Source organism: Giraffa tippelskirchi, chromosome 4 (genome assembly GCF_054371585.1).
Source record: "Giraffa tippelskirchi isolate mGirTip1 chromosome 4, T2T-mGirTip1v1.2.pri, whole genome shotgun sequence".
Lineage (NCBI taxonomy): Eukaryota > Metazoa > Chordata > Mammalia > Artiodactyla > Giraffidae > Giraffa > Giraffa tippelskirchi.
Genome location: NC_137278.1, coordinates 190,810,376 through 190,832,538, shown reverse-complemented (window position 1 = coordinate 190,832,538; position 22,163 = coordinate 190,810,376). Strand labels below are relative to the sequence as shown.

The following is a 22,163-nucleotide window of genomic DNA, read 5'->3' as shown; positions in this document are numbered from 1 at the left end:
CCTACCTCATTAGGCATCTTACCATTCAACAGATTAATCTGGGCAACATGTTGGAATAGTGCCTGGCACAAGTTAAATACACTAGATTAGCTATTATAACTGTCATCATCATCATTATCAGAAGCAACCAGAGAATTCTGGCCGAGTGTCAAGACTGGGTTTTTGTGCTGGAAAGAGCCCTGAGGCATGCAAGGATAAAGGAGAGAGACAGGAGCTGAGAAGGAGATGCACTGGGATGAGGGTCTGGGTGCCAGGGAAAACAAGGAGAGCAGGAACATTGTAGATAATTCCCTACCACCCAAGACTGTGAAAAACACCACGTGCACAGCTAGATAAAATCAGGACCACAGGGTGTACACCAGTGCCACTGAAACTCCAAAGGGGAATGCGCAAGCAACCTGGCTTCCAGGATGGCTCTTGAAGGAGGCTGGATTTAAGCTGGAGGAGTGGATTGTGTTTGGAAGGTTGGAGGTGGGGCATGAATGTCCCTTCCCATTAGAAGAACCCTCTACTATAAGACACTTGCTCCTTGGAAGTAAGGCTATGACAAACCTAGACAGTGTACTAAAAAGCAGAGACAACACTTTGCCAACAAAGATCTGATCCAGTAGCTATCTACAGATGTGAGAGTTGGACCATAAAGAAGGCTGAGTGCTGAAGAATTGATGATTTCGAATTGTGGTGCTGGACTCTTGAGAGTCCCTTGGACTGCAAGGAGATCAAACCAGTCAATCCTAAAGGAAATCAACCCTGAATATTCACTCGAAGGGCTGATGGTGAAGCTGAAGCTCCAATACTCACTCTGATCACCTGATGCGAAGAGCCAACTCATTGGGAAAGACCCTGATGTTGGGAAAGATTGAGAGCAGGAGAAGAAGGGGGCGACAGAGCATGAGATGGTTGGAAGGCATCACCGACTCAATGGACATGAGTTTGAGCCAAGTGGGAGATAGTGAAGGACAGGGAAGCCTGGTGTGCTGCAGTTCAAGGGGTCGCAAAGCGTCAGACATGACTGAGTGACTGAACAGCCACTGTAAGACACTCCTCGCCCAGCTCTGTTCCCACAGTGAGAGAGGAAAGAGGTCCTCACAGGCAAGTTTTGAGGCCATGATGCCAGAAAAAAAGAAAACACAAACCCTCTACACGTTGATGGCATCCAGGCTTTTGTGCTGACCACCAGACACAGCCCAACGAGGTTCCTTAGCATTAGAGCCTGGGAATGACAGCAGGCAAATGAAAGGAGGAGGGTGGCAGTAAGTCCCTTCAGGGGTAGCTGGGGACCCTGAAAGATGGCTTTTCTCCTGCAGCCAGAGTCCCATCAGCATATGCAAATTAGGACAAACCAGCACTGTGACCTTGCAGAGATGGATATTGTAACGTCCTGTTTGCAGAGTCCATCCACGTGAGACACAGAATCTGGGGGCTTTTGTCTGCAAAGCTTGACAATCCCACGCATAAATATTCATCCCAGCACTCCTGCTTTAATATTTGAATCACAAAAAGAATCAATGCCCAGATGCAGCTCAGCTCAGCTGTCTGAGGCACCCAGGAGAAAAGGTGGGAAGGCTTAGGCAGCAAGGGTGGCATTTGGTGATGTGCTAATAAAGAGGAGGTGGCAGAACAGCAGAATTTGATGAGGAGCACATTACCCACTCAACTACCATCCCATCATCACTGTTACTAGCATCAGTACCCTCTGTTTTCACAGGACTGTTTTATCATTGACTTCCATTATTTTGATGTACAGTTCTACAAATTTTGTTATTCTAGTTATTAGTTCATTTCATCAATATACAGTCCGTGGGGTTGCTAGGAGTCAGAAACGACTGAGAGACTAACACCACCATCACCATACGTAAAATGGGGGCTTCCCTGGTGGCTCAGCTGGTAAAGAATCTATCTGCAATGTAGGAGACATGGGTTCGATCCCTGGGTCAGGAAGATCCCGTGGAGAAGGAAATGGCAACCCACTCCAGTATTCTTGCCTGGGAGATCCCACGGACAGAGGAGCCTGGTCGGCTACAGCTCACGGGGTCACAAAGAGTTGGACATGACTAAAGTGCCTGAGCCCGCACGCATACATAAAATGGACCCTATTTTGTTATGGATCTATCTTTTAATCCATTATTGATAGTTTGGCTTTTCCTTGGGATCCAATCTGAGAATCTTTGCTATTAATACAAGAATTTGTGCTACTATTTAAAAGAATACATTCAAATATGTTCTAATGAGGTGGATGAAACTGGAGCCTATTATACAGAGTGAGGTAAGCCAGAAAGAAAAACACCAATACAGTATACTAACACATATATATGGTATTTAGTCAATCAGTAAAGATAACGCTGTATGCGAGACATCAAAAGAGACACAGATAAATAGAACAGTATTATGGACTCTGTGGGAGAGGGCGAGGGCAGGAGGATATGGGAGAATGGCATTGAAGCATGGAAATTATCATATGTGAATGGAATTGCCAGTCCAGGTTCGACACATGATACAGGGTGCTCGGGGCTGGTGCACCGGGATGACCCGGAGGGATGGGATGGGGAGGGAGGTGGGAGGGGGGTTCTGGAAGGGGAAAACATGTACACCCATGGTGGATTCATGTCAATGTATGGCAAAACAAATACAATATTGTCAAGTTAAAAAATAGAAAATAAACTAATTAATAAAAAAAAAGAATTTGTGCTACTTTTATTTATTCATAGGAAAAAACGTATTTGGTACTCATTTAATCTTAGAGCTGTCCCTCTGTTCTAACAATAAAATTTACCATTTAAAATATTTCTAAGTGTACAGGTCTGTGGCATTAAAGACACTCATATTGTTGTGCACCATCACCACCATCCATCTCCAGAAAATTTTCATCTTCCTCAACTGAGACGCTGTACCTACTAAACAATAACTCCCCATTCATTCAATGAATTTTAATCACGTACTGAATCTTTGAAAAAACTTATTTATTTATTTTTAGCTGTGCTGGGCCTTTGTTGCTGCTTGGGCTTTTCTCTAGTTGAAGTGAGTGGAGGTTACTCTCTAGTTGCACAACGGGCTTCTCGTTGCGGTGGCTTCTCTTGTTGGGGAGCATGGGGTCTAGGGTGTTCGGGCTTCAGTAGTTGCAACACCAGGGCTCAGTAGTTTCAGCTCCCGAGCTCTATAGCATAGGCTCAGTAGTTGTGGCACACGGGCTTAGTTGCTCTGAGGCATGTGGAATCTTCCCAGACCAGAGATCAAACCCATGTCTCCTACACTGTTAGGCAGATCCTTACTCCTGAGCCACCAGGGAAGCCCTAACCATGTACAGAATCTTGTAACCAGCAGCAGGACAGGACACAGAACAAGTCCATCACCTCCAAGAATTCCTGTATGTTCTTTGTCTAGAGTTGTTCTCCCTCCACCTTTAACCTCTGGGGACCACTGCTCTGTCCTCTGTCCCCACAGTTTTGTCTTTTCCAGAATGTCCTACAAATGAAATCACACAGCATGTAACCTTTTGAGATGGGCTTTTCACTTCTCATAACGCCCCTGAGATTCATTCATGCTGCTGCTTGTATCTGAAGGTCATTCCTATTTATTGCCAAGTAGAATTCTGCTGTGTGGCTGCATTGGTTTGTTTATCCATTCACCCATGGAAGGACATTTTGGTTACTTTCAGTTTGGGATAATCATGAATGGAGCATGGATGTACAAGTTTTTGTATGAAAATAAATTTTCATTTAAGGTAAACACCTTGGAGTGGGAGCTCTGGGTCATGAGTTACCAGCCTGCCTGGGACCTCCTCCCTCAAGTGCACCTCTTTTTGCATCTCTTCTCTCTCTTGATCTTTCCATTTTCCCCATGAACTATAAAGTAAATTAGCTCAGTTGGTAACGAATCTGCCTGCAGTGAAGGAGACCTGAGTTCGATCCCTAGGTCAGGAAGATTCCCTGGAGAAGGAAATGGCAACCCACTCCAGTTATTCTTGCCTGGAAAATTCCATGGACAGAGGAGCTTGAGGGCTACAGTCCATGGGGTCGCAAGAGTCAGACACAAATTAGTAACTAAACCACCATGTAAAGTAAGTACATCCACTGTTATTATCTTATTATTCTGTCTGATTCTCATTCTTTCCATAATATTATCCTACAGCTTATCAAGGATGATGTAATTGTGTGTGTGTGACTTCAGACTCTAAGCAACACCTGAAGGTGGGAAGGAATGGCTGGAGCAAGTGGTTCCTGTCCTCTTCCGTGATGATCGGTGACCCCTTGTTTGCCCAAAGAGGGAAGAAGGTGAGATGACAACACAGACCAGACTCTTTTCAGGTATGACCTTCACTGTTTGATGGCCCATCAATGTTTAGGAAGATGGGGAAAGGAGGCACAATGTGCTTACCCAGAAAAGGCAGTGTAATCATGGAACAGTAAGTCAGAACGTGGGTTATGGGCTAAGAAGATCTAAATTCAAAACTGAGTTCCACCCTTTATTAACTAAGTGACTTCATAAACAAACCACTTAGCTCTGAAACTGAATATTGACAATGTTCTAAGAGCAGAAATAATGAACAGCATCTCATTACAGATCCTCCACTTCAAACCTGGGGCCCAGGGTAGCCATCGAGGACCCGCCATGGAACAAGCTGGCTGTGGATATATAGCGACAGATTAGAAAGGCAGGCTGTTCATGAGAATTAGAATCTGGGATGGAAGTGGGAGGAAAAAAAAAATTGGTTTTCTATTTCATTCTACATTATTCATTGGAGAGAATATTCTTCAAATTCATTTGGAATGCTGCTGCTGCTGCTAAGTCGCTTCAGTCGTGTCCGACTCTGTGCGACCCCACAGACGGCAGCCCACCAGGCTCCACCGTCCCTGGGATTCTCCAGGCAAGAATACTGGAGTGGGTTGCCATTTCCTTCTCCAGTGCATGAAAGAGAAAAGTGAAAGTGAAGTCGCTCAGTCGTGTCCGACTCTTAGCAACCCCATGGACTGTAGCCTACCAGAATAGGTGACTGATTAACAATTACTGTGACAACAATAAGAACAATAACACAGAATGTAGTTAGAAGATACAGGTATATCATCAAATTGCCCAAATTAACTCAGTTCTCTTTCTGGGTACCTGGAGAAATAGATTCCATTTTGCTACTGCCAGAAACGGAGTGAGCATTCAGGAAGAACCTAACACCTTAGTTGTTTTTGTTCTTTTCTCTCTTGTTATTAATGTTAGTCCTGTGGTTGTCTACAGTGGCAAACACATCTAAATTTGCATGTGAAGGAACGTGCATGAATACAATGGAATATTATTCAACCATTAAAAAGAAGGAAATAATGCCATTTGCAGCAACATGGATGGACCTAGAGATTTCATACTGAGTGAAGTGAGGCAGACAGAGAAGGAGAAATATTGCATGGCACCCTTTATTTATGGAATCTAAAACAAAATGATACAAATGAAAGTACAAAACAGAAAGATACAGACTTAGAGAATGAACTTGTGGTTGCCAGTACACACTGCTGTATTTTAAATGGGTAACCAACAAGGCCCTACTGTATAGAGCACAGGGAACTCTGCTTAATGTTATGAGGCAGTCTGGACAGCAGTGGGATTTGGGGGAGAATGGATACATGTATATGTATGGCTGAGTCCCTTTACTGTCCACCTGAAACTATCACAACATTGTTAATCAGATATACCATAATATAAAATAAAAAGTTAAAAAGAAACCTGCCCTTGGCTGTAACAAGCCTGGTAAGTAGTTTTCACAGTTCTGGATGCTGTGCCTCTGGGGAAGGCACCCCTTACCTCTCCGAGCTCACCGTGGAGCTGGGGCTCCATGACAGGCTGCAGAGGGCAGGGCGTGATGGAGGGCACAGAACTGGCTCACCTCCTGTCGCTACCCTCCTGTTGTGGCCAAAACAAGAGCTTGCAGAAAGAAAATATCAGTTCTTTGGATTGCTAGAAAGGAGTTAATGACCAGTTTTTTTCCTCATTGTAAAACAGTCACTTCTTTTGCATTTTGCCAAATTTGCATCTAGAAGCCTTAATAAATATTTCCTAAAATATGTCATAAGATTAGACAGTAGCATGCTAGTTCATGTTAGCTCGCTGAGGTTTGGTCCCTGAGCTGGTAGAGCAGAACAGGTGGGCTGATTCCTGTATTCACTTTACCACATCAGAGTGTACCCTGAGGTCTTAGGCGTCTGGCCATAAAGTATCAGCATCAACACACATTTCATGGGAATCATCCATGCATAAGTCGCTGAGCTCTGAAATGAGAATTTGAAATGAAATGGGACAGTAGATACAATTCCTACATTATAGTTCAACTGGAAATAAAAGTGTTAAGACAATACAGACACAGCTAACACATTCACGTTAATGCACACATGATTTACATATAGTAACTCACTAATCTTCCCATCAACCTTACATGCTCAGTCATGTGTGACACTTTGCAGGCCCCATGCCAGGCTCCTCTGCCCATGGAATTTTCCAGGCAAGAATACTGGAGTGTGTTGCCATTTCCTACTTCAAGAGACCTTCCCAACCCAGGGATTAAACCAGTGTCTCCTGCATTGGCAGATAGATTCTTTACCACCAGTGCCACCTGAGAAGCCTTCAACTCTATGAGGAAGGTATTATTATCCCCAGGTAACAGACCTGGAAACTGATGCCCAGAGAGGAAAGTAACTTGAATAAGATCATCTAGCTAGAAACTAGTACAGCAAGGGTTCCAATCCAGGGTCCTCACCCTTAACTGCAAAACACATCACAGAGTTCTAGATACACAGAGTAGGTGCTCAGCAAACATGCAGAGTAGAAAGACTAAGGAATATACCAGGTTCCAAGCGGGACAAAAGGAAAGTAATGGCTCTGCAGGTTTAGAGGAGTAGAGATCATTGTGAGACTCCAGGGAGGAAGCAGAGTTGGAGCAACCCCTACAGGTGGGCCAAGGTTTATACAGGCAGACATGCAGTGAAGACACTCAAGACAAGAGCAAAGACACAGAGAGACCCAGGCTCGGTGTCTCAAGGGAAGTTGGAAAGAAAGTTTGTACGTGTGAATGTGGACCACGGTGCTGGCGACCAGGCAGGAGCCCTGCGCGGAGCACAGGGTGTGGTCAGGCTGGTGAAGGACACAGCACTAGGTATCATTATGCAGCTAAATAAATAGCTTGAAGAACAGAAGAGGCCTGGGCTGGAATGTTCACTGGGGGTCTGTCCAATTTCCAGGAGACAATAATGGGAGGAATATATGGAGAAGACACCTAAGCAGAGGCCTCGATAGAGTCTAAGTTGGCCTTCATGTTCAGAAGGAGGAAGGAGAGGACGTGGCAGAGGGGCTCAGTCCCATCACCTCCACTCCCATGGCTCTCCTTGCTGGCCCCTCAAGGCTACCCTGTCCTCCCAAAAGTTCCTAGAACCCACCAGGCAACCTCCCACCTTAGCCTTATCCACCCAGAAGTCCCACACACCCAATGCTAACTTCAGGTCAGAGACCTTCCTTGACCACCTGACTTCAAACTGCAGTTCCTCTGTCAGCATTCTCTCCCTTCTGTTTCACTTGTCTCTGCAGCACTGAACACCTTCTAAGATAGTATATGTATGCATGCTAAGTCGCTCAGTCGTATCTGACTCTTTGCAACCCTATGGACTGTAGCCCACCATGTGCCTCTGTCCATAACGCAGTATATAATTGTCTTTTTATTTTCTGCCCTCTCCCCTTTAGAATACAAGCCATATGAAGGACAATATTTTTTTCTGTTTTGATCACTGCTGTCTGGTGCTTAAAACAGAACTTGAGACTTAGTGGCTCTCCATATGAATGAATGAAGGACTAAATGAGTGAAGGAATTAAATAGCACAAATAGAGCTATTTATTATATTTTAAAAAATCCCTCAAAGTGTCCTCCTTCTTGGTGAATGTATCACCGAGCAACACAGTTGAGAATGACTGGTGCTCAGAGCTGGTGTTCTTCTGGTATCTCTGGTGAAAAAGGAGTTAATATGTCCCCACAGCAGTGGAGGACATCTTTCTTGGCCCCGTCTCCTTTTTCCCTTCAAAAAATACATCTGAGCTGCAATCCCAGGAGAGCTTGTCAAATCAGGACTTGACAATGCATGTGGATATTTCTTTGGCATCAAAAATGTGACAGAGCTGGAGATGATTCTGATCACATGGGGATGAAGGAAACAGAGGCAGAAGGGCTGAGGTATTTGAGTTTCATCCTGCACCTGACAGGTGGTCTTTGTGGGGTTTCTTCAACCTCCCCTTGGGTGAGACCATTACAAAGAGGTGTGACGGCCTTCTGTCCACTCATGCCGACCCCCCAGACAGACCTGTGAGAGGGCAGTCACTGTGCAGGTATTCTTATGAAAGTTGTGGGTGCTGGCAAAGAGACATGGCTTTTAAAGAAGATGTTAAGTAAAAGGTACAGATGGATTCACTGTGGAGAGCTCCAGCAGCTCGTCCACAGTTTGGGGGAGACTGCTTGCTCAGGATTACTACCACGGTTTCCATATGTCAGGATGCCCTGGGAATTTAGGGGCATGCCAGCTATTAGCATGACAACCTGAGGTTCCTATCACAGTAAAAACAGCTTTAGAGACACAAATTTGGGGACGGCAAACTTGAGGTCTGTGCCCGGGCAGGGCTGGGAATCCAGGGAGATGCATGGCGGGGAGACAGACACACCTCTGTTCTCCTGGCCATTGATCAGCTCAGTCAATTCCACACTGAGAAATGGAAACCCCTGCACATGCTCATACACTCACACTGTGCCCAGTTTACATAGAGCGGAACTCCTTGCTCTGATCAATGGAGTTGACCTCCCCAGCAGGGCACACTCCAGACTGCAGAGTGTCAGCATTGGGAGGGGGCTCAGTGACCCCACAGTGCCCAGTGCATCCCCTTCTGGGTTCACGAGGGACCCACACGGGCGTGGGCTCCAATACGTCCTTCAGTAAAGGGACATACCTAATCTTGATATGGCATTTCCCAGGACACATTCTGCCATGAATTTTTTTTTTAAGAATACACATTATGTCTCCCAGGACACTTGTGGGCTGTGACACAAAGCTTGAGAAATGCTGATTGAACAACGTCCTAGTTGTACAGAGCGGGAAGCAGATGCCTGGGCAGTCTGACCTATCCAGGCCCACAGGGCCATCCCCCGTTCCTGGCCCCTCCATCCCCTCCCTCACCTGGTCACCACACATGTGTTAAGCAGCAACTCAGCACCAGAAGCTGCGTGAGCCTCAATGATGAGAGAGACAGAGGATTCTACACCCGGGGATAGTGAGGATCCAGTGTGACTCCCTCAACCTTAATGGGCCTCCAGTTACAAGGGGGACGTCACTCTTTTATGGTGACGGCTGTGCTCGGGTTTGGTCGCTCAGTCGTGTCCGACTCTTTGGGACCCCATGGACTGTAGCCCTCCAGGCTCCTCTTGCATGGGGATTCTCCAGGAAAGAGTACTGGAGTGGGTTGCCATACCCTCCTCCAGGGGATCTTCCCGACCCAGGGATCAAACCCACAACTCTTGCATTTTTAGGTGGATTCTTTACTGTCTGAACCACAGGGAAAGAAGTAAAAGATCAATAACCACATCAGGAGAGGAATGGATTTGATTTTTCCAGTTGATAGGGTTAAGCCAAAAGCTCATTCACTTTCAACCCTTTTGCTGAGAATCAGTCTAACTTACGGGAATTCACACTCCTCTTTAGGGTTACCTTTGTCAGATATGCTTGGTGAGCACCACTATGCCTCCAGCTACTGGATGTGGATAGGGCCTAGGAAAGTAGACCCAAAAGGTGAAAAATGGTTTAACAGATTGTGTTTAATGTGTATTTATGCCAGAAAAATATTTGAAACTGGTTTCACTTTTAATAATTCCTTCATATAAGGTGGGTTTAATCATGATTTATCTCTTTTCCCCCTAAAAGTGGCAAGTGATATTGCTATATTTATTTCACCTGCAATGCAGGAGACCCTGGTTCAATTCTTGGGTCGGGAAGATCCCCTGGAGAAGGGATAGGCTAACCACTCCAGTATTCTTGGGCTTCTCTGGAGGCTCAGACAGTAAAGAATCCACCTACAATGCGGGAGACCTGGGTTTGATTCCTGGGTTGGGAAGATCTTCTGGAGAGGGGCATGGCAACCCACTCCAGTATTCTTGCCTGGAGACTCCCCATGGACAGAGAAGCCTGGCGGGCTACAGTCCATGGGGTTGCAAAGTCAGACACGAATGAATGACTAAGCATAGCACACCTCTTGTTATGTCAGTGATGGGAAAGCAGAAAGCACTTACATGGGTACACAGAGAGCCTGCCGTACCCTGCTCACATACGAGATGAGGAGCAATCAGGGACTTAGGAGAAAATCATATATCTTGCCAAATAAATCTTTCTAAATCAAATAAATCCTGAAATCACTTTGTAAGTTAAGATCTGGTGAGCCACAATAGTGGTATTATTCAGTATCTTCTTATACACCTGTTTGATTTAGATGATTTGACAGTAGAAATCACAAGATGAGTAAATTCTGAGACTACAAATATCCAATATTTCTCTGCATTACCCTCTCTTTCTCACCATTAGTGATTAAACTATCCTCTACTATTCCTCACATCCGAATGACTAACAAAGAAAAGGAAGCATTGGTTTACTCTACGAACACTATGAATTATGTAACTATCTTCTCATTCATTTCATTCATTGATTAATAATTTATCAACTCATCCTTCAACAAATATTTGAGGATCTGTATTTGTCAGATTCTATTACAGTTACTGTGGATATATCAGTAAATAAGGATAAAAATTCCTGCCTTCGTGGAGGTTATAGTCTAGTAGAGAGAGACAAGAAAACATCATAAAGATGGTAAAAATAGGTGGCGCTAGTGGTAAAGGACCCGCCTGCCAATGCAGGAAATGCCAGAGACGTGGGCTCAATCCCTGGGTTGGGAAGAACTCCTGGAGTCAGAAATGGCAACCCACTCCAGTACTCTTGCCTGGAAATCCATGGACAGAGGAGCCTGGTGGGCTACAGTCTATAGAGTTGCAAAGAGTCAGACATAACTGTAGTGACTTGGCATGCATGCACAAAACACTCATAAAGCAGATAGGACTTAGAGATGAGCCAGGAGAGTGCCAACACTGGCATGGCATTTGCAGTTGCTGCCTGCTGCCTGAAGGAAGAAGGATTGGTTGTCATGCCATATAACATAATTTCCACTAACAGAAAAAAAAGAGAAAAACAGCCAGGGAGGGAAAAGCCTGTTTTAGAACCTCTTCCACATTTTAGGTGGCTGCTTAACTGAGGACCTGCCCTACAGGACATCCTGGGCTTAGACTGTCTTTTAGGGACATATAGTAAGTCACCATTCCCTGGGAACTCTTCTCTCTATTAATGTACTTTCCTGTAAGAGCCTTCCTCCTTGAGTCTTGGTCTGATGTGAATTTTCAGAAGAACAACTTCAAGTCTGCATTAGATAAGAAACATTAAAATTTATTTTTCCACTTAAAACCCAAGGTGTGTCTCATTTCAGGCTTGAAGAGAGACTTTTTCTAGAATAAAGCAAATGAGAGAGAATTACTGGCAAGGTAGCTTGCTTATGAACTGCTATTTGGGAGAACAATCTAGATGTGTTTCACTTCACACTTCTATTTTGAAGATCCATATCTTCGTGGACATAATTAGAGGTAAATGTGTGCACTAATTGGGCTATTGTCTTAGCTACCTAGTAGGAAGTTATGCAAGCTTCCTTATCAAGCTCCATGACCATTCTTTTAAGATACCAGCCTACTGGGTCCTTTTAATGGTTCTAAGTGTAGATGTCAAATTCCCTTTGTCAATGGTTTACAGAGAACCTAGCCTACTTTAAAACTAGTCTATAAATTCCAAATCAGGAGCTAATGAATAGAATGGAAGAAAAGTCTGTGTGTGTGTGTGTGTGTGTGTGTGTGTGTGTGTGTTAGTCACTCAGTCGTGTCTGAGTCTTTGTTACCCCATAGACTGTAGCTCACCAGGATCCTCTGTCCATGGGATTCTCCAGGCAAGAATACTGGAGTGGGTTGCCATGCCCTTCTCCAGGGGATCTTTCCGAATCAAGGATTGAACCCCAGTCTCCTGCATAGCAGATTCTTTACCGTATGAGCCACCAGTTTCTACTCAATGCCAAAGCAAACTGTAAAGAAAGAAGTTTCTCTTTATGAAAAGGTAGATGGAACATTTGGTGAAAGGGCAGACATGGGTGCTTGAGTGGGGAGTGTGGGGGTCACTTATTAAGCACACAGGAAAAGGTCCCATTTTCTTTAACTACTTAGATGATGAAATGGAAAACTTGCTCCTTAAATCTGCTATGACACTAAATTGGATTGGATGGCTGCCCATTTGGAAATAGAATTAAACACCAAAGTAGTAAGTCTGGCATGAAGAAAGAAGATATTAAAAGGATAAAGTTCAGTTAGAGACTGTACAAAGGAACTCTCACAGGATGTAAAACTACACTGTCCCAGAGTAAGAAGGGGCAGGAACTGGCTTTGTCAAAGCATGGTCAGGAAGTATCATGGAGCCCTAGTGGACCACAAGCTACATGAGCTGACAACACAGTGCTGCTATTTAAATAGGGAGCCTATAATGGGAAGCTAAAGAGAAATGTGGCAGGTGGGAAGGACCTGGTTAGGCCCTGTGATGGGCCAGTGGGAGAGCTTTATGATTACTGCTCTCTTCTATAACTCACAAGTGAAATTTGAGAAGGTTCAGAAAACCATTAAAGGTGAGAGGAGCAAGTCTTACAGTGAAAGGTTAAAAGACTGGGTTTATTTAAGGAAATTCTTCTGTCACTGAACTTGATCTAATGTTTTGAGAGTCTGTTCTAGTCACCTAACTATGAGATTGGTGTAAGCACAACCCATCACTCGTAGGGTTCCATGAAATTTGGGAATACACTTGTGCTAAAATCATCTTTGCTGTTTACGAGAAATTTAAATTTAAGTAGATGCCCTCTTTTTAGTTGCTAAGTCTGGCAACCCTACTCACAGGGTAATTAGTAGCCATCCAATAAATCCCTGTTGAATTAACTGCTATTGTGTATTAAGTATTATGCTAAGGGCAGAGAACAGAAAAACTTAAAAAACTAGGAAGGTGATATAACAGAGGGCTTAATCCAAAGAACTATGGAAAGGGAAAGGTGCAGGAATCTGCTAAGAAGTAGAATCCAAGTTGAATGGATGGCTTACAAGGGGTGAGAGGAATTTCAGGAGAGATTATTTGAGATAAAGAAGCACAACTATTACCTCCGGTCATTACCCTGGGCTTCTAGGCCTTAGCCATGAACAGCGTGGCAGCCGCTAGGATAGATGGGGACAAATGTATGATTGGACCTGCTAGGATAGAAGGGGACAAATGTGTGGTTGGACCCTGCTAAGACAGATGGGGACAAATGTGTGGTTGGACTCTGAACTCAGGAATGACAGGAAGGTGAGAGCGTGTTTTCACTGAGCTGTTCTGATTTTCCCACGCTGTGTTTCAGGCAGTGGTTTTTGGTAGATATTTAGGGTCTATCTGCTGAATGAATAAATGAGAAGTAGTCATGAAACTGCAAGTCAATGAAACAGACTGTTGAGAGAACACCATCGTATTAGGTTTGCATCACAGAGATACGCAAGATCAGGTGCACCAACACAGCGTGTGTTCAGCGTGACGTGGACAGCAGACACCCTAAGCGGTGCAGAAAGTGGGAAGAGAGCTCCCTGGCTTAGCAACTGAGACTAGGAGCTTCAGGGAAGGAAACGGCTGGGTTTCAGGTTCTCCCAAACCCACATCAAACTTGACTTTCTGGGAATCTTTTAAATGGCAAGGAGTGATTGGGGAGCATCAGTCTTTCCTTTATTAGAGGACAAACTATGATAGAGAAGCCACCATTTAGGACAATAAGAACATAATTTCTGTTGCTAAACTAGTCAAAATGTGTATTAACGATAGAAGTAGGAGTGTTATACATGCTCTGTTTTTTTATCAGTAATTCACAGTGCAGCTAAAGCCCTTTTCCACTTCTTTAATAAGCGACCTTGAGGTAGAAGCAGTTAGTTTACTTTTTCTGGAAATCTGGAAGGACAGACCACTCCTGCACAATAATAAATATGGACTATGAAGGCAGGGAAAGCATAAAGAGGAACCCAGGTCTGTAATCTGTCCAAAAAAATGTTTGGGGTAGGGACCACTTGCCCAAGGAAATGATATTTGCAGTCATTGTTTTCTATGACAGTGATGGGTGAAAGACATAGATTTAGAAATGTCCACTGAGGGACTTCCCTGGTGGTCCAGCGGTTAAGAGTCCACCTTGCAATGCAGGGTTCGATCCTTGGTTGGTAGGGGGACTAAGATCCCACATGCCGTGGGGCAACAAAGCCCATGTGCCCCAACTACAGAGAAGCTCATGCGCCGCAGTGAAGACCCAGCACACCAAAAAATAAAAAGAAATGTCCACTGAGCTCTTACCCTGCACCTAGGAGAGGACGCCCAGTGTTTACTCTCAAAATTCCCACAGGATGGCTGCAAAGAGGTATCCAGTGCCTGCTTCCCATGGCAGAGACCCTCCTTCCAGGCATCCCTGGATCCAGAGCTATTTTCAGGGGGTCTAAGCACTGCAGGGTGGCACCTCCATCCTGCCCTGCATACCTTTCCAGGCCTGCCATAGTACAGGTCCTCCCCACCCCCCTATTTCTGCATCTCACTGAAATAAAGTACAGGGAGAGTTGAGGGAGGACCAGGGGGTGATCTAGCATGGATCGAGAGCAGTTTGTCTATGGCTTTCCGGGCACATGTTAATCATCTAATGGAAACAGCACAGGTTTTGTAAAATGGATTTTGGCACACACCCCGAATCTGCCCGAACATTTACTGAGGGATTAGGACACACTCTTCTAAGCATTCCACGATATTGTAAGAACACAATACTATACATCTTTAATCAACACACAGCTATAGTGTAGGCAGTATTTTTATCCCCATTTTGTAATTAGGAAACTAAGGCATCAGAGGGGCTTAGTAGGTCGGCCATATCATATACTTTCCAATGTGTATATGCTGTGTGCTCAGTCATGTCAGACTCTTTTCCAACCCATGGACTGTAGCTCGCCAGGCTCCTCTGTCCATGGGATTCTCCAGGCAAGAATACTGGAGTGGGTTGCTATTTCCTCCTCCAAGGGATCTTCCCAACCCAGGGATTGAACCCACATCTCCTGCATTGGCAGGCAGATCCTTTACCAGTGAGTCACCTGTGAAGCCATACTTTCCAGCAGCTGAGTCTCTGTTTTCCCTTCTGGAAAGCAGAGTTTGCATCTGCCTAAAATGTCTGAGAGGAGAAGCAAAAGGGAACCAAGAATGCAGAGCGTCTAGCACAGGAAGGCCACCCCTGGGCACGGATGACTGGCCCACTCTGAGACTGTAAGTCCAGATTGTGGTTCCCACAGGGACTGCATGGATGATGGCCATGGTTGCTCACATGGCAATGGAGCACACGACACAAAATTGGTTTATTTTTGGCTTTGGAAATGCAATTTTTAATAGGCAGGCTCCAACCTACGAACACATTGTCCTCAATGGTTCATTTATAAGTCAGCTGTTCAGGAACAGAAATACATTTCCCCAGAGAAAGAAGACTGTAAATGCTTAGCTCATTAAGGGCAATTTAATCCATAAGAGTGCAGAACTTTAGTGTTAATATTATTAGCTTCTGTTCTGGGAACACTCATTCACTTAACACCCTTCTGTGATGTACCAGGCACTAGCCCAGGAGCTGAACAGTTATTTTATTGAAAGCATGTCTGTTGCCTCAAGGAGCTTACAGTGTGATGAAGGAAATGGTCATCTGATCAGCAGTTCTAATGGAGGGTGACAGAGGTGGGTTCTGACTGTGGTCAGAGGACAGAGGCAGGGTATCTGGGGTGGCGGAGGGGTGGGACATGGTAATGAAGCCCTGGAGGAAGGGGAAGGGGTTTCCCTTGCTTGGGGTCAGGGCTGGCCCTCACACGTCCCTTTCTGTGGTCAGACCCCACTTTCTGGGCCCTGTTGCTTTTCTCAGCTCCCTTCCAGGCATCCCAAAGTCCCTATTTTCCTGTATGGTCCATGTCTGCAAGACCAAAAGTCCGTTTTTTTTTCAGTTCAAAGGAATTTAGGTGTCAAAGGGGAGATGATCTAAAAAACAAGTGTCATTTTTATATGTGGAATCTAAAAAGAAATGAAACAAATGAATTTACTTACAAAACAGAAGAAACAGACTCGGACTTTGAGAAGGAGCTTATGGTTGCTGGGGGGAGGAGATGCTAGTTAGGGAGTTTGGGATGGACTTGTACACGTCGTACACACATGTACACACTGCTATATTTAAGATGGATAACCAATAAGGACCTATTGTATAGCACAGGTTTGCTGTTGTTCAGTCGTTCAGTCCTGTCCAACTCTTTGTGTCCCCATGGACTGTAGCATGCCAGGCTTCCCTGTCCTTCATTATCTCCTGGAGCTTTCTCAAACTCATGTCCATTGAGTTGGTGATGCCATCCAACCATCTCATCCTCTGTCGCCCCCTTCTCCTCCTGTCTTCAATCTTTCCCAGCATCAGGGTCTTTTCAATGTTTTGTGGCAGCCCAGATGGGAGGGGAGTTTGGGGGAGAATGGATACCATGCATATGTACGACTGAGTCCCTTGACTGTTCACCTGAAACTATCACAACACTGTTTGTTAATCGGCTCTACCCCATATAAAATAAAAAACTTAAAAAAAAATTGTCACTAACTTGTGATTAAACTATTACTCAATGTCCCTAAGATCTCTTCATTTTAAGAAACAGATGGTTTAAATTGTTTTAGTCCTCTACATAAATGTTTAAACTAGAAAGCACATGAAAATGTTCCAAAACAGCAGGGGTCACACAGACCACTCAGCCCTGCCTGAGGACTGCCCTGGGCACCCCTGTCTTTCAAGGACTCTTCATTTACCACTGAACCACGTGTCCTTCAGATACTGGAAGGGTGCCTGCTGTTCTTTTCATGTGCCCGTGGTTCCAGTGGGGGAGGGGGAATGGTGGTGGAATGGTGCCTTGTCTGGGTCATCTGTAACCCGGAGGGACTCATCCAAGGTGTACAGATATGTGTGATTTCATGACCCTTCAAACCAAAGAATTGAGGGCACATCATGAAGACTATTCAGGAGGGGCTGGAAAACTGCCCCGCATCCTGACAACCCCCTTCCCCCCCAAACCCCAGCCCCGCTCCTGTCACTGGGATCACACCATCAAGCAGAGATGCTCCCACTGCTGTGAGCTGTGTGTGGCCCAGGTTGCCTCCAGCAGAGAGGACCAGGGTGACAATTAAATGATTCTGTTAAAAGCCTCTTTCCAATGATGGGATTGAGAGGAGAGATTGTAATCCTAACTCAAGATGAGGCTCTGAAGTGCTGGGGCAAGGTGACAGGGTGAGTGGTCAAGAGAGAAGTCAACCCTCCCCACTGTGATGACTGGGAAGACTCCTGCTCTGCGTACAGGGGCTCCTGAATGACCTATATTGGCCTTTTCCAAATAAATCAATCTCATAATCTGAGATCCCATGTGCATGCTAAGTTGCTTCAGTCGTGTCCAACTCTGTGTAACCCCTATGGACTTTAGCCTGCCAGGCTCCTCTGTCCATGGGATACTACAGGCAAGATAACTGCATGCCCTCCTCCAGGGGATCTTCCCAACTCAGGGATTGAACCCTTGTCTCCTGAGGCTCCTGCACTGCAGGTAGATTCTTAACCCCTGAGCCACCTGGGAAGCCTCTGTGAGATCTTACTGTTCACTGATTTCTTCGTGTGTGTGTGTGTTGATCCTTCTTTGTTCTTTACATGGTGGCTCATGCTTGCTCTTGACTTCCGGTATTCTTTTAAATCAATCATTTATATATTTGGTTGCGTTGGGTCATAGTTGCTGCACGCAGGGTCCTCGTTATGTCACATGGGATCTTTTGTTGCAGCACATGGACCCTCTAGTTGTGGCTTGCAGGCTCTGGAGTGTGTGGGCTCAGTAATTGCAGGGCCCAGGCTCATGTGCTCCTCGGCATGTGGGATCTTAGTTCCCCAACCAGGGATCAAACCCATGTCCCCTGCATTGACAGGTGGATTCTTAACCACTGGACCACCAGCGAAGTCCCTCCAGGTATTCTGAATATGGATATATTTATGGTTATACCTGACCCCCAGATTATAGATGCCCAGGTATCTTGTGGACTGGTATCTATGATTGTCAGACCTGGGGTATTTAAAGAATCAAGCTCTTCTGTCTACACTGTTTGGATTCCAAATCAGCCCTAATCTTGACAGATCTTGCAGTGACTTCCCACATCAGAACCCAATTCGCACCAAGGTAGCAGGTGCTTGGGGATCTGGTGTCAATTCTGACTCCATCCCCGCCTGAACCTCCTCAGCCTCCTCTATTGGCATCAGAGGGTCACAATGTCCATGCCGGCAGCCACCTTGCCTCATCACAACCTGGAATCACTGCCACGCTGAAAGCTGCTCTGCTTTTCAGCATCTGAACATCAGTTTGCATGATGAAGCAGGTGAGAGAGCCCTGGTTGGCAGAGAGAAAGAATTTGGCCATACCTGGCCATAATTAACTTGATGCACTTTTATAAGGAGAAATGGGTCTGACCCCTGGGACGGGAAGATCACCTGGAGGAGGGCATGGCAATCCACTCCAGTATTCTTGCCTGGAGAGTCCCAGGGACAGAGGAGCCTGGCAGGCTATAGTCTATGGGGTTGCAAAGTGTCAGACACAACTGAAGAGACTAACACCTTCACACTATAAGGAGAAAAGGGAAAAAGCAGAAATGGCTCAGCACTCCCTGTCAAAGCTGCATCAGCACCCTCCGCTGTGTGCCCGTGTTTTTGCAGTGATGGGTGAGTGTGCCCCGTAAAGGCGCATAAGAGGATAATCCTGGGTACTCAAGTGCATTTCCCTAGTGGCACCTCTGCCTGGGAGGTCTGTGGCTGCAGTGTCCTTCCTAACGCAATGCTGTTTGCCATCTTGTTCGATTTGGACTTGAGGCCACTAGGAGACATCATTAGACATCATGGCCTTCTTTCTTCAGCACCAGGATGACATCCAGCTCAATGGGTCTTTTGTACTCAGTTCAGAAAAGGCTGAGCTCTAGCTGTCTCAGGGTCTGCTGGCAATCAGTTCTTGCAAGAAATGGAACTGCCTTGTCCTCAACTCAGAGCCCACTGCCGTGCTAGTGATGAGCTGGGAGATGGGTGAGCAAGTTTGAAGGAATTAAGCATCCATCTAGCACCTCTACTATCGAGGTGGTTTCTAGACTTAAACTGTTCAGAGTCTCTTGGCCACAAGCACTTCAGAAGCAGTAAGTGAACACTGTTCTTGCTTTAGTTCCCTCCTAAGAAGAGGATCGAGTTGGGAGAAGGGTGTACATCTCTCCTCTCCAATTCTTTCTTCCTTCTTGAGAGTAGGATCTCTTCCTTTCTGGCTGGATTAAGTATGTATATTAGTTACTTTGTAGAAGGAAGAAAGCATGGTGCCTGACAACATTCATTCATCCAGTTAACATTCATTAAGTAAGTGGCTCTTAAATATGCGAGGGGCTATGAGTTCAGAAAGGCTTCCCAGGTGGCGCTAGTGGTAAAAAAAAAAAAAAAAAAAAAAAACGCCTGCCAATGCAGAGGACTTAAGAGACACAGATTTGATCCCTGGGTTTACAAGATCCCCGGAGGGAGGAGGACATGGCAACCACTCCAATATTCTTGCCTAGAGAAACCCATAGACAGAGGAGCCTGGCAGGCTTACAGTCCATGGGGTCACAAAGAGTTGGACATGACTGAAGTGACTAGGCACACATACACGCGTGAGTTCAGCAACATAGACAACAGAGCCCTTGGCTAGTCCCAGATTTCAGTGAACAGAAGACTCTCCTAGGGTCCTGTGCATCCACAGGTGGGTAGAGGTTCTACCCACTCCTAATGGGTTGGTGAGGGTCCTTAATCATCTCCTTAAGAATCGGAGAAGCCAGGCCAAAGAGGGTCCAAAGACAGGGGCTTGACAGGATTCTGCTGCCCCAGGTCCATGCTTTTAGGAGCGAGTCCCTTGTTACCATGTCCATACAGAGAGTACACTGGGTGGCTGCCGGCTCTGGAGTCAATTCTGCCCGGATCAAATCTGACGCCCTCACCTGGTTGTGTGTAACTTCAGGGCATTTACTTATCCTTTAAACGACCCTCCTCATCTGTAGAAAGACACTGGTAGTATCTATTGCACAGGGTGGGCAAGAGGCTGCATGGAGCCACAGACATGAGTCCAATAGCTGGCATGTAGTATGTGCTCATTGAATAGTTCAATCATTGTTCAGTAACAAGGGCCAGGACGGCACATGTGGCTGCAGGAACCCTAGCCCCCGGCAGGGGGGCCGAGTGAGGTCAGCTCTTCTGGGACTTGACCTTGAGCTGTTCTCCCCTGTTCTCTGGGGGGCTAGGGTGGAAGGCAGAGGGAAGGAGGAGCCAGGGATGGGTGGCACCCCCTCGTGGTGCTGTCCTGACCCAGCACTGTGCAAGACAGAGTCTTCTCCTGGTCAGGCAGGCTCTTGGAGTTCCCAAGGGCTTCTCAGTGAGCGCTTGGTCTCGGCTCCGCGAAGGCAGTCGCTTGTCTACATCAGTCCTTTCAGCTCCTCCATGGGGTGCCACCCCTCCCGCATATCTCTGGTTCAGTGGCTGCCTCATCCTGAGCAGGAAGCCCGTGGGTAGGTATCTTTAACATCACCTCCCTCCATTCCTACACAGACTGGCCCCTCCTGCCTGTGTGGCCATGGACCTGGGGAAGGTAGACATGAGCAGCCCTTGGTGGGCATCTGGACCACCCCCTGGACCACCAGCTAAGACCTGTCACCTGGGTCTTCTCAAGTTTGAGTGAAATGCCAGTCTCTCCGCGACTCTAACTGCAGGGGGTGAATCGCAAGCTTTCCCAAGGATCCCCCAAAGCCTGTAGGTCTGAGGGGTGGGAGGAAAGAGGAGGCATAGCCCTCCAGTAACTTCCTCCCCAGAGTAACTTTCTCTCACAACCCTTTTCATACATCTGGTTTCCTGGCTGCATCCTGGCAGGTGCTGCTCAGGTGGGACCTTCTTCCACCTGGACTTTAATTTCCAGTTGGATGAAAAAGGTTCCCTGAGTGACTTTGATATCAACACCCTGCTCTACATCACTCCTTCCCCAGTGTTCACACCGCAGACAGGTCTACACAGACAGACTAATCCTGTAATGTTTACAGAGAGGATGTAAGACTCCAATCTTCCTCCGACTCTGCCCCCTGAAAGTCTGAGCTGCCATACCTTGGGGACCCTCCACGGGGGCAGCTCTGAGGATCACACTGGCCTGGAGCCACTGCCCTGATGCTCTGAATCAGGGCCACCCAGCTAGGGCTGGATTAAAACACCGGAGGCAATGTCTGAGGGTCTGGTCACAAAAGAGTCGGATAGGACTTAGCGACTAAACAACAACAACTAGAGCCTGCAGAGCGTGACTGGCCCCTCCATGGGTCTCTGTGACTGGCCCAGAATGGAAAACTTGACACTGAACTGTAAACTGAATCATGGGTCCCCAAGTTTTTTGGCACCAGGGACTGATTTCATGGAAGACAATTTTTCCACAGACAGGGGAAGGTAGGGGATGGTTTCAGGATATTTCAAGCTCATTGCATTAATTGTGCACTTTAGTTCTATTAGGGCTTCCCAGGTGGCTCAGATGGTAAAGAATTTGCCTGCAATGAGGGAGACCTGGGTTCAATCCCTGGGTCGGGAAGATCCCCTGGAGAAGGGAATGGCTACCCACTTCAGTATTCTTGCCTGGAGAGTCCCATGGCAGAGGAGCCTGGTGGGCTATAGTCCTTGGGGTTGCAAAGTGTTGGACATGACTGAGCTACTTTTACTTAGTTCTAGTATGATTACATCAGCCCCATCTCAGATCATCAGGCTTTAGATCCCAGGGGTTGGGGATCCTTGAACTAAATGGTTGGTCTTCCCCAGCTTCAGGCACTCTAAGGCCTGCCCTCAACCTCTCCTCCTCGACCCTACCCCGAGCACATGCCCAGCTATGCAGAAAGCTTCCCAAAATACAATACAAGAGACTGCACATGGCCCACTGA

At 46.2% G+C, this 22,163-nt stretch overlaps 1 protein-coding gene across 6 annotated transcripts in view; it reads right to left on the bottom strand.

Annotated features, from left to right (window-relative positions):
* Positions 1–22,163, bottom strand: part of GRIN2B (glutamate ionotropic receptor NMDA type subunit 2B) — an 815,960-nt gene that overhangs the window by 22,507 nt on the left and 771,290 nt on the right. The window contains exon 10 of one of the 6 annotated variants that reach the window (XM_081589236.1): positions 5,384–6,248. The exons of the other annotated variants lie outside the window; for them this stretch is intronic. Coding sequence (XP_081445362.1) covers positions 6,147–6,248 — 102 coding nt within the window. The 3' untranslated portion in view covers positions 5,384–6,146. Of the gene's footprint in view, positions 1–5,383; positions 6,249–22,163 lie in introns of those variants that run through there. 6 annotated transcript variants of the gene reach the window in all.